Consider the following 12,053-nt stretch of genomic DNA (forward strand, 5'->3'; position numbering starts at 1 on the left):
TATGTACTCGAAGAGAAAAAATACAGAGACGAACAATTTCATGGGCTGTAATGGCTCAAGGACTGCATTCCACTGTGGGTGGCTATTTCTCTCTCTCTCCATCTCTCTGTCTCACTCACTTTTGGAAATCAACAGAAATTATGTATTAAATCTATTAGTCGCTTTGGACAGCCATTAGTGAGCCGTTCTCCTATGTTTACAGCATCTGTCTATAATGTGTCCATATTGGAAGCAACATCAGAAGATTATGTAACACTGACTGGAAGTACATCTGGAGGAGTTTGATTTGGAACAGTGCTGAACAAACTGACTTGTTATGTGCTGCCGACACAGAGCCTCCTCCCTTGGGTGGGATCTTCTCTGAAAGCAGAGAGGGGCTGGTGGTGGTGGTGGTGGGGGCACAGAGGCAGGAAAAGAACAGAAGCTCTGAAAACCCTGCATACCCTCTGCTCGGATTCAACTGCTCCTTTGAGATAGGGCCGATATAAAAATAAAACAAAAACAGTCTGCCAGAATCATAAAGTTACAGATTGTTCTGGACTGCAGACTTGGCTTCCTGCCTCAATCCACATTGAGTGGCTGAGGGGATGGTAGCTATTAGCCGAGATGCAAAAGAAAACTATTGACCCGCGTTCAATCAAACATTTTGCGTGCTATTACACTAAGTGTTATTGTATCAAGAGTCTTAGATAACGAATATTTTAAATGAATGAATCATTACCTTCCAATAAGGACTGAACCCAAAGATGATTGCTCACTAAGGGGTTCAGTCTTGATATAATGGTCTAATGCTACCCAATATTGTAAAAGTAATTACTCACAAGTGTTGTAATTACAAGCGTTTTTTTTTTTTTCACTGGGACAAAGCTGGCCTGCAGAGCGCCGGGCCACCCTCTGTGTTTCTGACAATGGAAAAAGGCCATAAATCTCAGACACACACACACACACCAGAGAAAAACACAGCTCGGTCCAACGCAGACTTAGAGAGAGAGAGAGAGACGGACAGCTGTGAGTGAGGGGGAGAGAGAGAGAGAGAGATTTCACGTGGCTCATCAATGAGGGGAAAAAGAGGGGAGGCTGTGAAAGAGAATGGAAACATTGCCACGTTGGCCTTCATCTATGACATCTGTGGAGTTATTACAGCGATGACACACAGATAACTCTAGATCCTGATTTCAATATTTCTTCACACACTCAAAAACAGGTTTATACGCTCAGAGGGTATGTTTGTCATGTAATGTAGAACAGTAAAAGGAGTGAACATGACAAAAAGGCTTTGCACAGTTGGTGACAGATGTTCGGTCATCATCCCGTCGCTCTGTTACAATGTGGGATGTACTAAAGGGAGGAAAAAACGTGAGTGATGACGTTAGTGCTTCATGGGAATCCAAGAAAGATCAACGCCAACTCCTCTAAAAACTAAAACTCAAATGTCATGGCCTATCACAAATAAAATATCATATTGGGATGAAATTATTTTTACTGGTACAAATAATGTCATGAATTGAGTACACTGTAAGAAATGTCTGTAGGTTTTACAGTGAAGAACTGCCAAACCATGATGTAAAGTATGTCATTGTTCAAATCCTTTAATTGTAGGGCATTTTAAGGGAATTTACACATAACAAAATAAGTATTTTATATTAGAAACACCGTAATATTTACATATTAATTTCATTTTACTGTAATTTTACAGTTTTTCATTGTAAAATCTACAATATGGAATAAAACGCTTGCCTTAAACATGAAATCAATAGTTCTAATAACCTATTACTGTAATATTAGAAAAGGTTATACCGTATTCATTCTGGCAACCACAGCTGTCAGTTTTTTACCATAAAAACAAGTGTTATAACTCTGAATATGTTTTTGCTATTCTGCTGTCTAATCAGTTCTCAGCACTTTGCAGTGGTAATCATGCACACAGTACATTAAAGACATGGGAGGATAATTAACCAGTATCAATTCCAAGTTAAAGGTTTGATATCATTGATTTTTCTTAACATAGAAACACCTTCTAAATAATTCTTACCATGATTGCACAATGGATATTTCATAAACACAACCAGAGATGCTGGATATGAAAAAGGAAGAAAAAATCAGAAGGAGCTCGGCTGCATCGACTATTCTGGGAATAATTCTGACATAATAACATAATATAACTTGTTTGCTCGGAACATAACAGATAGAGAACATTTTAGTATATGGCCTACTTCTATAATGTCTCCATCCCAGCGTGCATTAGGCATGATCACCCTGGGCTGTTTGCTATATTCATCTGTATACATAGACACATAGTATATACAGTAAATGGAGTGCTTCCAGTTCAGTTGACTTGCACCCAAAGTGGAAACTCACACAACAAAAGAAAAGACCATCATGCAAACTCCCCACAACAGAAAGGGCCGAGATCTTGTTTCAAAGCGAGGGGCTCTGTGGTGACTGCACAATTACCGTCACTAAGCAGCATAACAAAAAGACACGAGATCAAAAGACGTTTTTCACTGACAGCAATCTAGATTTTCAGACCTAAATTTAAAAAATGTCTCACGCCAAGCTTCTTCAACCGGCTCGACTTGTTGCTTTCAACCTGAGAGGATCTGAATTAGCCCATCTACGCCCGATGAATGCCGTCCAAACTGAAGGACCATTTAAATGCCAGGAAAGCTAATGTTTTTCGGAGAGGAAAAACACAGTTTATCCCTGAGGAGAGGAAAAAAAAAAAATCTATCGGATCTTATCGGTGGGCAGTTGTGAGAGGCAGAGATAAGGAAGCCGCAGGGAGAGAAATTGGCTGCCGATCTCAGACAGCAGACCATGCATGCTGCACGGGCCATTGAGCAACGTGTGCGTATTCTTCTCAATATGCTTTGAACATAATTCCTCAGCCCCTGTATGCACGTGGGCGCACGATTGTCTGAGAATGTGGTCGGTCGTCCATATTTGTGTGTGTGCACATACAGTGTTCGACTATGAGAATGAGCCCATGTGTGTGTGTGTGTGTGTGTGTGTGTGTGTGTCCAGTGTGTGTCTGGGTGTGAAAATCCATCCCTCTTCTGATACATCTAGGTTCCATTTGCAGTCTCTGTAGCAGTGAGTGAAACCCCATTATCAGACTGAAGCAGGGCCTTCTCACTCCAGACTGCTGAACCATAATGAGCAGCCAACTTGTCTACCCAAATAAATCACTCTACCCCTCTCTTTCACACACACACACACACATACACACATATCTCCATTAGACCTGTTCTGGATGCACACATATCTCCATTAAACCCTGACACCCATAGCCCAGTGACTACAAAGGACACAAAAATATTTTCTTTACATCGATAGAAAAGGGACCAGCCTTACAGTACATAACAGGTCGCATCCAGTCCTCCTGTACTTTAAAACTCATGCATTCACTGTGTGACTCAAAGGTATGGTCAGTTCGAGGCTGTAGTTTGTATTGCAGCTGAATTATATTGTGCAATACTAAGAGGCGTTTCTACTGGTTGTTCAACAAGGGAAGACTAAATATTAAAAAAAGTCTCCCAGAACAGTGCATAGCTATTAACTACAGCCTAAAAAAGGAAATATCCAGCTCTTTAGCTACTTAAATGTTCCAATTGTTCACTGTCAAGTTGAAAAAAGCTTCTACTGTGTCCAAAAATGCGAATGTGAGCCACAGTCCAGTTGCGTGTCATAGACCAAAAGTAACGAGTCAAAGGGCGCTATAAAGCTCCGTAGAGCTGAGGTGACCCGCAAGATCACATGATAATTCTTCTCACCGCGAGCAAACTCTTTTCTACATACATGGAGTCGTTTCATTCACTGTTAATATCAAAAATATTGATTATAGCAAGTCGACTTCACGGAGATGAGATTTATTGCAGGACTGCAGTAGTTTTAATTAGGTGTACCAAAGAAATTTGGAGCTAAGTGTAAAATCCATATCATCTTTCCCTTCTGATGATATGTTAGTTTATCTGATGATGTCTTGCCTGCTCAATAAGCTTTGTGACGTTAAGTAAGACAACCGACCGACCGAGTTCCTTATTCTTTCCTGGTGAAACATGTGAGTCGGTGAGTTCATCTCGGAAAAATAATGCGTGAAGCGTGGAGTGTTTCACGAGGCAAATTGTTCTTAAGTGTGGATCTCAAGTTCAAAGCTCCCAACAACAGCTAATGCTCTGGTGAGGTACGTGAACCAAGCAGCTGTCTATTACCAATGAAAAGCTTTGAAGTGCTGCCAAGCTGAAATGGGCTCTCAAGGACACAATACTGCACCCCTCCGATTTGGCAAGAGAGAAAGAAACACAGGTGAGACCAAAATACTCTGAATCCACTCCAAGTCTGTGAAATGCATGTTTCTTTATTTGAAATCATATCAAACAAAAATCATATTACCAGCCTGAAGACATCTGGTAGTTTTTTGAATTACACCCGTATTCACCTCCTCCGTTTATGTGGGGTGCTTCTGAGTTCTCGGCAGGCGATGGTCACTCGGCTGCAACCATTTATGTGTGACCGTGGCCTCAGGCTCTCTATTCTTCCCAGCACCTGGCTGGATCAGACACTAAACATCAGCTGGAGAGTCGGTTTGTAAGCCCACACCGAGGAGCTCTGCTGCATCACTTACCGACCCACCTCTGACAACCATCCCCGAGTAGTAAAGTGCCTGTGCACCGCCCTTCACATGAAACTTTTACACCATCTGGCTGTGTTATGTGCAATCACACACGACAATCTTCATACGCACCATTGCAAGTTTTCTCGTTGTATGTGGCGCAGACCCAGTCGTGGCACTCGCAGCGTGGACCATAGAACTTCCCCGGGTCCGTGGCCTGGCAGACGCAGACGCCGCAGTCGCACTTGCCCCTCCCGCTGCAGATCTTTCCATCAGGTGTCTTGCAGCGGCGCAGGGACGACTCTGTGGACAGCTTACATACACCACCCACCTGACTGGGGGAAAAAAAAAAAAAGAAAGACGGTCAGTTGTTGTGCAGCTTTGGAAACTTCTGAGGTGAAAGGTCAAGTGTGCTGCCACCTGTGTCTGTTTGACCTACAAAATACCACATCTGAGTAAAAAATACCTTCGGTGCAGACATGTCTACCTTCATACATCAAGACGTTTGGTATACATTCAGGAAACCCATTCATTTTGTCTTTAATGCAGTATATTATAATGTTGCTTTGCTGCTTTGCTGTTTGATTTTCTGTCACCTGTGTCACATGCAAATCTGTGCATGACCCTAAAACTGAATTTAAACCATCTGTGTGTGTTTTGCTGCAACATCATGAAGAAGATGAAGAATATCTGGAAGAACATGACTCCTCAAAAAAACAACAAAAACCTTAAAAACACAAAATAACAGAACATGAAGGAGTCAGGATAATAATAAATCAAACAGCACAGAAACAGCCTCAGCTTTCACTGAACATGCTCCAGCAGCTGTTCCTGAGACTCTGCGGGATCTCGCTGTGAGACTTGTTTCATTTGGATGCCGGCTGACATTCTTTTTGCTATTCCTGCCCTCACACAGTGTCCAGATTTGGAAAGAGTAGACACAAATCCAAAAACCATCAACAGACAAAAGTGTTCCTGACACTCCCATCATAATGGAATATAGATTGTGTGTGTCATCGAGAGGTTAGACGCAGGCCTCACCCTCTGATGCTTGTTTTAAGCTTGACCACATTCTTGGGCTGCGGCCATAACCACTACCTCATTAACTCACTGCTCCTTATATAATAGACACCAGCTTCCTCAATAGTGAGCGGTAAACTGCAGATCTCTGACACTTACTAATCAGCATCGTTTTACATCATTAATGCAGGTAGATCTTTAAGGGCACAATGTAGTTGATAGATTCAAATGAAACGGCCAGTCAGTGAATATAGTTCACCACAGTCCTATTCTGTTTTACACACCCTGCTTCAGCCTCATCTGCTCTCCATCAGGATTCTTACATCTGTTGTGAGCTTGTAACCCTGCTGTCAGGGTTGTTTGGTCTGCAGGGTACTACAGCCTCAGCAGCATGGGACTTTGTCATGACGGGGTAATGGGGAAGATGGCAAAGGAAGACAGTGATTGGTGGGGATATTCCCATGTCAGGCTTCATTATCTTACTTATTGCCCCTTATGAGTAACGAGTCTCTCCTCCACAGTGGAAATCTCCAGCTGCAGCTTCAGGAAACACATTTACAGTTTTGTTGGAAATGGAAATCTCAGCTGAATTCGAAATGGGTGTATGGAACACGTAGCCTCCATGAGAACGACTATAGCAGATGTTAATGCCACACTATAGAGGGCTGGAATGGAATCGGGATGAGTATACTGTATAATAGGGAGCTATCATCATCAGTGGATGAGGATAATATATGTGGAATGGAATAATATATGAAAACGTGAGAGGTTTTTATCATTGGAGGCGCTGCAAACATATTCCATTCTAGTAAACGCAACGCCTCCAAATAACACTGTCATTATTATCCTTACTATGCCTTCGATACTGTGTGGTGAGGATAGTTCAAGTGGTCAAAGTAGGACACACACGGAGGCAGCTAGCTTCACCTGGTGTGAAATATGAAACAAATATGTGGCTCCATGTATAGATATAGCCACAATCCTGTTGTATTGTTTGGAATAGAATTGCAGGTACAATGTGTGTGTGTGTGTCTATGCACAGTGAGCAACCTGCTATTTGGGCTGAGAGTAACTGGACCAGAAACGTTGTAAAAGAAATGCCACCTCACCAAAAAAAAAAAAAAAAAAAAAAAAAATGCTGATGCCTCCAAACCAACTCTTGAAAAACAAATTCATTTGAACACAATGCAGAGCTCCACAGACGTGCGAACGGCTGCACAAGAGGAAATCTGTGCTCCTAATTCCAAACTCATTCTCACGCCACTGAATGTGACCAAACGGCCAAAAATGCAACATTGAAAACGTCTGAATGAAGCTGCAACTCGTGCTGTATTAATGATTTTTAATAATAAAGTTTGTTCACCTTTCTGCCTCACGAGAGGAACAAATCATGCACACAGGTACAAACTGTTACTATCATGACATGAAGTAATAATGTAAACCGCATAATAACATTTAAGTGACTTCGAGAACATTTTTAAAGATAAAAAAAAAGCTTGTTTGTGTGAAGCTTTATGGGTAAAAGTGTCAGCGGGCTCCGAATGTATCACGTGACCTGAAGTCATAGGAAAATCGCTGCACAGCCTGCTGCTGCTGCCTCATTAATGTTTCACACCTACTCTTTTTGACATACCGTGTAAACAAACAAGGTAGGACTTATTTGGATATGCATACTTAACACAGAAGAAAACACTGTAGCCACCTGTTGCTCCCCGCGCGTAAAGCGTGCATGGCTTTACCACCGCTGTCCAGTAAATGCTATGTACTGTACACTGTGTACATGCACAATATAATCACTACACAGGCACGGTGCACCTGCTTTAAGTAAACACCCCCTCTGCAGCTGAGTCATATGGCAACATTTACAATACTGCTGTGTGAGGCTCTGCTGTTAAAGGCCACGGTAAACAGAAATGAATCTGTCACACACATATTTAAGCTGATTCCTTCCTTTGTGCATTTTCACATTGATTTCTATTTAAAAGTAAGATTTGGGAGAAATCAAGTTACAATCAAGTTAAATGTTCTTGATTTTCTAAACACAAAAGGCAGACAGGAGTTCTTTGCGAAAAAGTTTTTGGATTTTGCAAATTATTGCTCAGTAAAAGCTTTAACCCTCGCCCGAGCCAAAATGTCACCGGAGCTTCTTTTGCTGCAAACCCCCGACCCACTAAAGCTGTCATAACATTGTTGATGGTAATTCACGTCAGCTGACTTGTCAGTGAAAATAAATGAAATGTTAAAAGTTTTTTAAAAAGTGCTATGCAACGGCAATAACGGAAACAGAGGAGCAGGCTTTCCCCTCCATGCTTTGTCATGCAGAATTATTGGCAAGTAGCAGCATGAAGAAACTGCACAAAATAACTGCAAGTGCAAACTACATGTATAGGCACTCCTAAAAACTTTTCCACATTGTACTCTGCAGATCTTGTCTTTGTCAGCAAATCTCTGCACCTCCCTCTTCCTTCTTGCTCTCCAGACTTCCCCAAAATAAACAAGAAGAGAAAAAAAAAAAAACACAAAGCTGTGTGAAAACTCACCTCACCGATTGTAACAAAGTGTCCTCCACGGTAGAGAGCAGAATGAGAAACAACGGCACTAACATGGACTGTACCAAAACCTCAGTGTGCATGTTTAAATCCCACAGAAACCTGAAGTAAAGTAGCTTGAAGGAATTTCCCAAGTCTTTCTCTCCTTAAACAGACAGGACAGGAAGAGAGAGTGAGAGGGTAAAGGAAAGGAGAGAAGGAGAGAAAGAGCAGAGGCAGGCTGGCCTGAACTGGCTCGATCCCTTCAGAGGCCAGCAGTCCTCTCCATACAAGTGCCTTTGATTAGTCCTGACTCTCAGACACAGTCCTGGGCAGGAGCTGGAATGGGGAAAACTGCCAAAATGAAAAGTTAAGTCACCGGTTTGAGATGTAATTAGAAGCAGACGTTTTTCTGCAATGTTTTGTTTTACTTTTTCCCCCCTTCCTTTTCCAGATGATTGCTCTACGGTGCTGTAGTCTTTCCTTTTGATGTTGTTAATTATAAATTAGAATCAACCTCTAATAGGCCTTTTCTCTCAGGACAGTTTCGACATGTCACAATAGGACATTCACAGGTGCGGATAATAAAATAATGATGGTTGAATTCCACTTAGCTGCTTCACTTTAAGGGTCCTGGTATTTTATTTTTTTTACGCTGGCTCACTGTCACACTGTCATGACTTACTGGAACACTTGAATGGAAAAGAGCCATTGTTTATGTTATTAATAACACCTGTGCTTTTCCTGCTATGACAATTCAACACAGCGCTGCGGTAATTACTTCTGCACATTTTGACTCTGATTTGATGGAACTGATATCATTTCTAACAAAAGCTGAAGCTCCCCCTTTTCTAGTCCGTCTACGTTCCAACCCTCGCCTATGGTCATGAGCTTTGGGTAGCGACCAAAGGAATGAGATCACGGATACAAGCGGCCGAAATGAGCTTCCTCAGCCCTGGAGATAGGGTGAGGAGCTCGGACATCCGGAGGGAGCTGAGAGTATACAGCAGCTGCTGCTCCTTCATGCTCAAAGGAGCCAGGTGAGGTGGTTCGGGCATCTGATTAGGATGCCTCCCTTTGGAGGTGTTCCTGGGCAAGTCCAACTGGGACGAGACCCAGGGGAAGACCCGGAACATGCTTGAGGGACTATATAGTCCATCTAACCAGGGAATGCCTCGGGATCCCCCAGGTGGAGCGGGAATGTGTTGCTGGGGAGAAGGACATCTGGAGCGCCCTGCTAAACCTGCCGCCGCCATGATGGATGGATGGATGGATGGATGGATGGATGGATGGATGGATGTAAAGCAGAATGCAAACGTTCTGTTTTCATGAGTCTCATGAGAATGTCTGCCATTCAGTGACAGGTAAGGCACTACCATCCAATATGTTGTGTTGTAGCTGTCAGTCCAGTATTCTAACTGTTTGAGACATGAGTTAATGAAATGGTTTTAAAAGGTTAATAAATAAGAATAAATTCATAATCAGTTTAGAGTATTAAAATGAGAGAGTAAAGAGAAAGAAAGAGTTTCAATGTGGGGCCTATTTTATTTTGAAATGTACAGTCACATGATTTGTTGCATGAGGAATTGTGGCGGTGCACGGTCAAGAAAGATAACAAATAGACTACACTATGTTCTAGAGGCGCACAGGGTAAATATACTTTTGTTTGCCTGTGTATTATTTGTATATGGGACTGTATTTGGTTTATTATTTTGTGCTGCATTGGCCTCGTTTAGACTTTTATGTTTCAGTTTTCACGGTGTCAAGGTGTCTCAAGATTGTTTGTCGACGTTGGAGGAGAATGAGGAGGAAATAAAAAAGATGAATCTTGACATCGGTATGATTCGTGGCCTTTTTCAAGAACGAGTGTAGCTACAAGAATATTTGGACCAAGCTGATAACATTAAGGAGAGCAACATGTGGCCTTAGTTCACTGTTACCCTGAAACAATAGCAGCAGCTGTAGTTGCACCAGTATTGAGGATAATGGCTGCCTGGGCTTCATTAGCTGTATTAGTTCCACGTGCCGTCTGCTCAGAGAAAGACCTGTTAACTAATTGACATCACCTGCTTCATTCATACTTATTACTGTGCTGACACCTGCACATACCCGCTGAGGAGCGTGGTCATGCCTGCATACCCTTTCAGACTGAATTATAGTATTTGTCAGAAGTGTAATTAATGAGTGTAGATTCTTGAATTGAGCTGTGTTTCATTTAATGATTTCAAGTGATGGAACCAGTAATGTGGTTATTGGGAAGGCCAAGCCCACTGACCCGTTCCAATGCGAAAGTTGGAAGTGAAGATTTTACTATCATTTAAATTATTGAGGCAGTTTTCACCCACTATTCCAACACCTACTGCTGTGATGCATTATTAACTACGGTGCTAATAAATGACTACTTATTTATTTAAATCAATGAATCACAAAAACAAACAACAACAAAACACGGTGAAGTGACCTTCACGTTTTATTCAGTAAAATATCTGGCTCATTGAACTCAGCCAATGATGTTAATATAATGCCGCTTCCCCTAATGCACACACTGTAGATCTACAGTGTTTATTCATTTTATGTGACCATGGCAAATAATGTTTTTATGTTTTCCCCATATCATAAAATGTAGAAATGTCATTATAAAATAACAGATTCTGCCCAAACAATTCAAATATTTTTTTGCCTTTTTTTTTAAATTCATGTCTGTTTCTTGTTTGCAGTTTTTGTACTGTCCAAACTGACCTTTGGATTATAGCCACCTACAGTCAATCCTTTGTTTTTAAGAATGGTTGGTACGGCCTATCCCAGCTGACTTTACGTGGGGGCGGGGTGCACCCTGGACAAGTCACCAGCTCATCACAGAGCACAAAGAGACAAATAAGCATTCACATTCACACCTACGGGCAATTTAGAATCACCAATGTCTTTGGACTGTATGCCGGAGTACCCTGGAGAGAACCCACGCAGACACAGGGAGAACATGCAAACTTCAGCATCACAGCATCCGACATCACAGAATGTTTTTGGCCACCTATCTAGAATAACACTACAGTTTGATAAATAATACAGTAGCGACCCTACAAACACATTTTCAGGCCATCCAGCATAAAACGTGGTTAACTGTTAGGATGTTACATAATGTATAGGCCCACAGTATGTCTGCACATTTTGTATTCTGGTGGCCTTTAAAAACTGCCTGAGGCAAACTCAGGCCAAAGGAAGGACTAACCCTGTGAACAGCTATGTTAAACACACACAGCAGACTGAGGTGGATCATTCAATTTGCACCTTTCTTCCCACAGGAAGTCTACACTGCTCCTTTACTGGACCTGGCAGCTCAAATCAGAAAAAAGTTCACGCTTTACTTCACCGGGCACGACTAGAAAAGCTTTATTCACATATTATAAAAGCTTCTCCTGATTTATGATACTGCAGGATGGCAATTAAAACAGAGAAAATAGGTATAAAAAGAATATTTTTAAAAATCTGAAACACCGTAAGTGGTATTTGTTATAATGATGGTGCTCTGACACAATTTCCCATCACAGTGAGGAACAAGGCGGAAATCAAACTATTTGGTGAGACTGCTGGTGGTGATGCAGCAAACCTGAGGACCTTCTCCTCTCACTGTTACCATGGAGACGGCTGCGCGCCTCCGCTGCATGAGCGGCTGGTGCTGGCGCGCTCCCGCACTCTCTCTCCCACACACACGGTCCCTACACATCCGGGAAAGGGAACAAAAAAAAAAAAAAAAAAAACAGCTGATGTATTGGACTGGACGAGACACGACAGATAAGGGAAATCCTCCTCTCCGTAAGTCATCCACTATGTTTTTCTTTAACGCGTAAAAGCGGACATCCAGATGCCGTGCGTCAAAAGGATGCACATTACGCTCG

The 12,053-nt window shown here is 42.0% G+C and overlaps 2 protein-coding genes across 4 annotated transcripts in view; one reads left to right on the forward strand and one right to left on the reverse strand.

Annotated features, from left to right (window-relative positions):
• The window catches only part of itgbl1 (integrin, beta-like 1), a 41,532-nt gene extending 33,067 nt beyond the window's left edge, over positions 1–8,465 (reverse strand). Inside the window, exons 1-2 of the mRNA XM_019255710.2 lie at positions 8,173–8,465; positions 4,745–4,947 (exon numbers count right to left, since the gene is read on the reverse strand). Of these exons, the coding sequence (XP_019111255.1) occupies positions 4,745–4,947; positions 8,173–8,264 (295 nt within the window). The 5' untranslated portion in view covers positions 8,265–8,465. The remainder of the gene's footprint in view (positions 1–4,744; positions 4,948–8,172) is intronic.
• A 3,436-nt stretch (positions 8,466–11,901) lies between these two features.
• The window catches only part of nalcn (sodium leak channel, non-selective), a 63,421-nt gene continuing 63,269 nt past the window's right edge, over positions 11,902–12,053 (forward strand). For 2 of the 3 annotated variants that reach the window (XM_019255789.2, XM_019255792.2), the window contains exon 1: positions 11,902–11,970. The gene's annotated coding sequence lies outside the window, so the exon portion shown is untranslated. The remainder of the gene's footprint in view (positions 11,971–12,053) is intronic. The other variant, XM_027290991.1, reaches the window with a different exon arrangement.

This window comes from Larimichthys crocea, chromosome XVIII (genome assembly GCF_000972845.2).
Source record: "Larimichthys crocea isolate SSNF chromosome XVIII, L_crocea_2.0, whole genome shotgun sequence".
NCBI classification, from domain to species: domain Eukaryota; kingdom Metazoa; phylum Chordata; class Actinopteri; family Sciaenidae; genus Larimichthys; species Larimichthys crocea.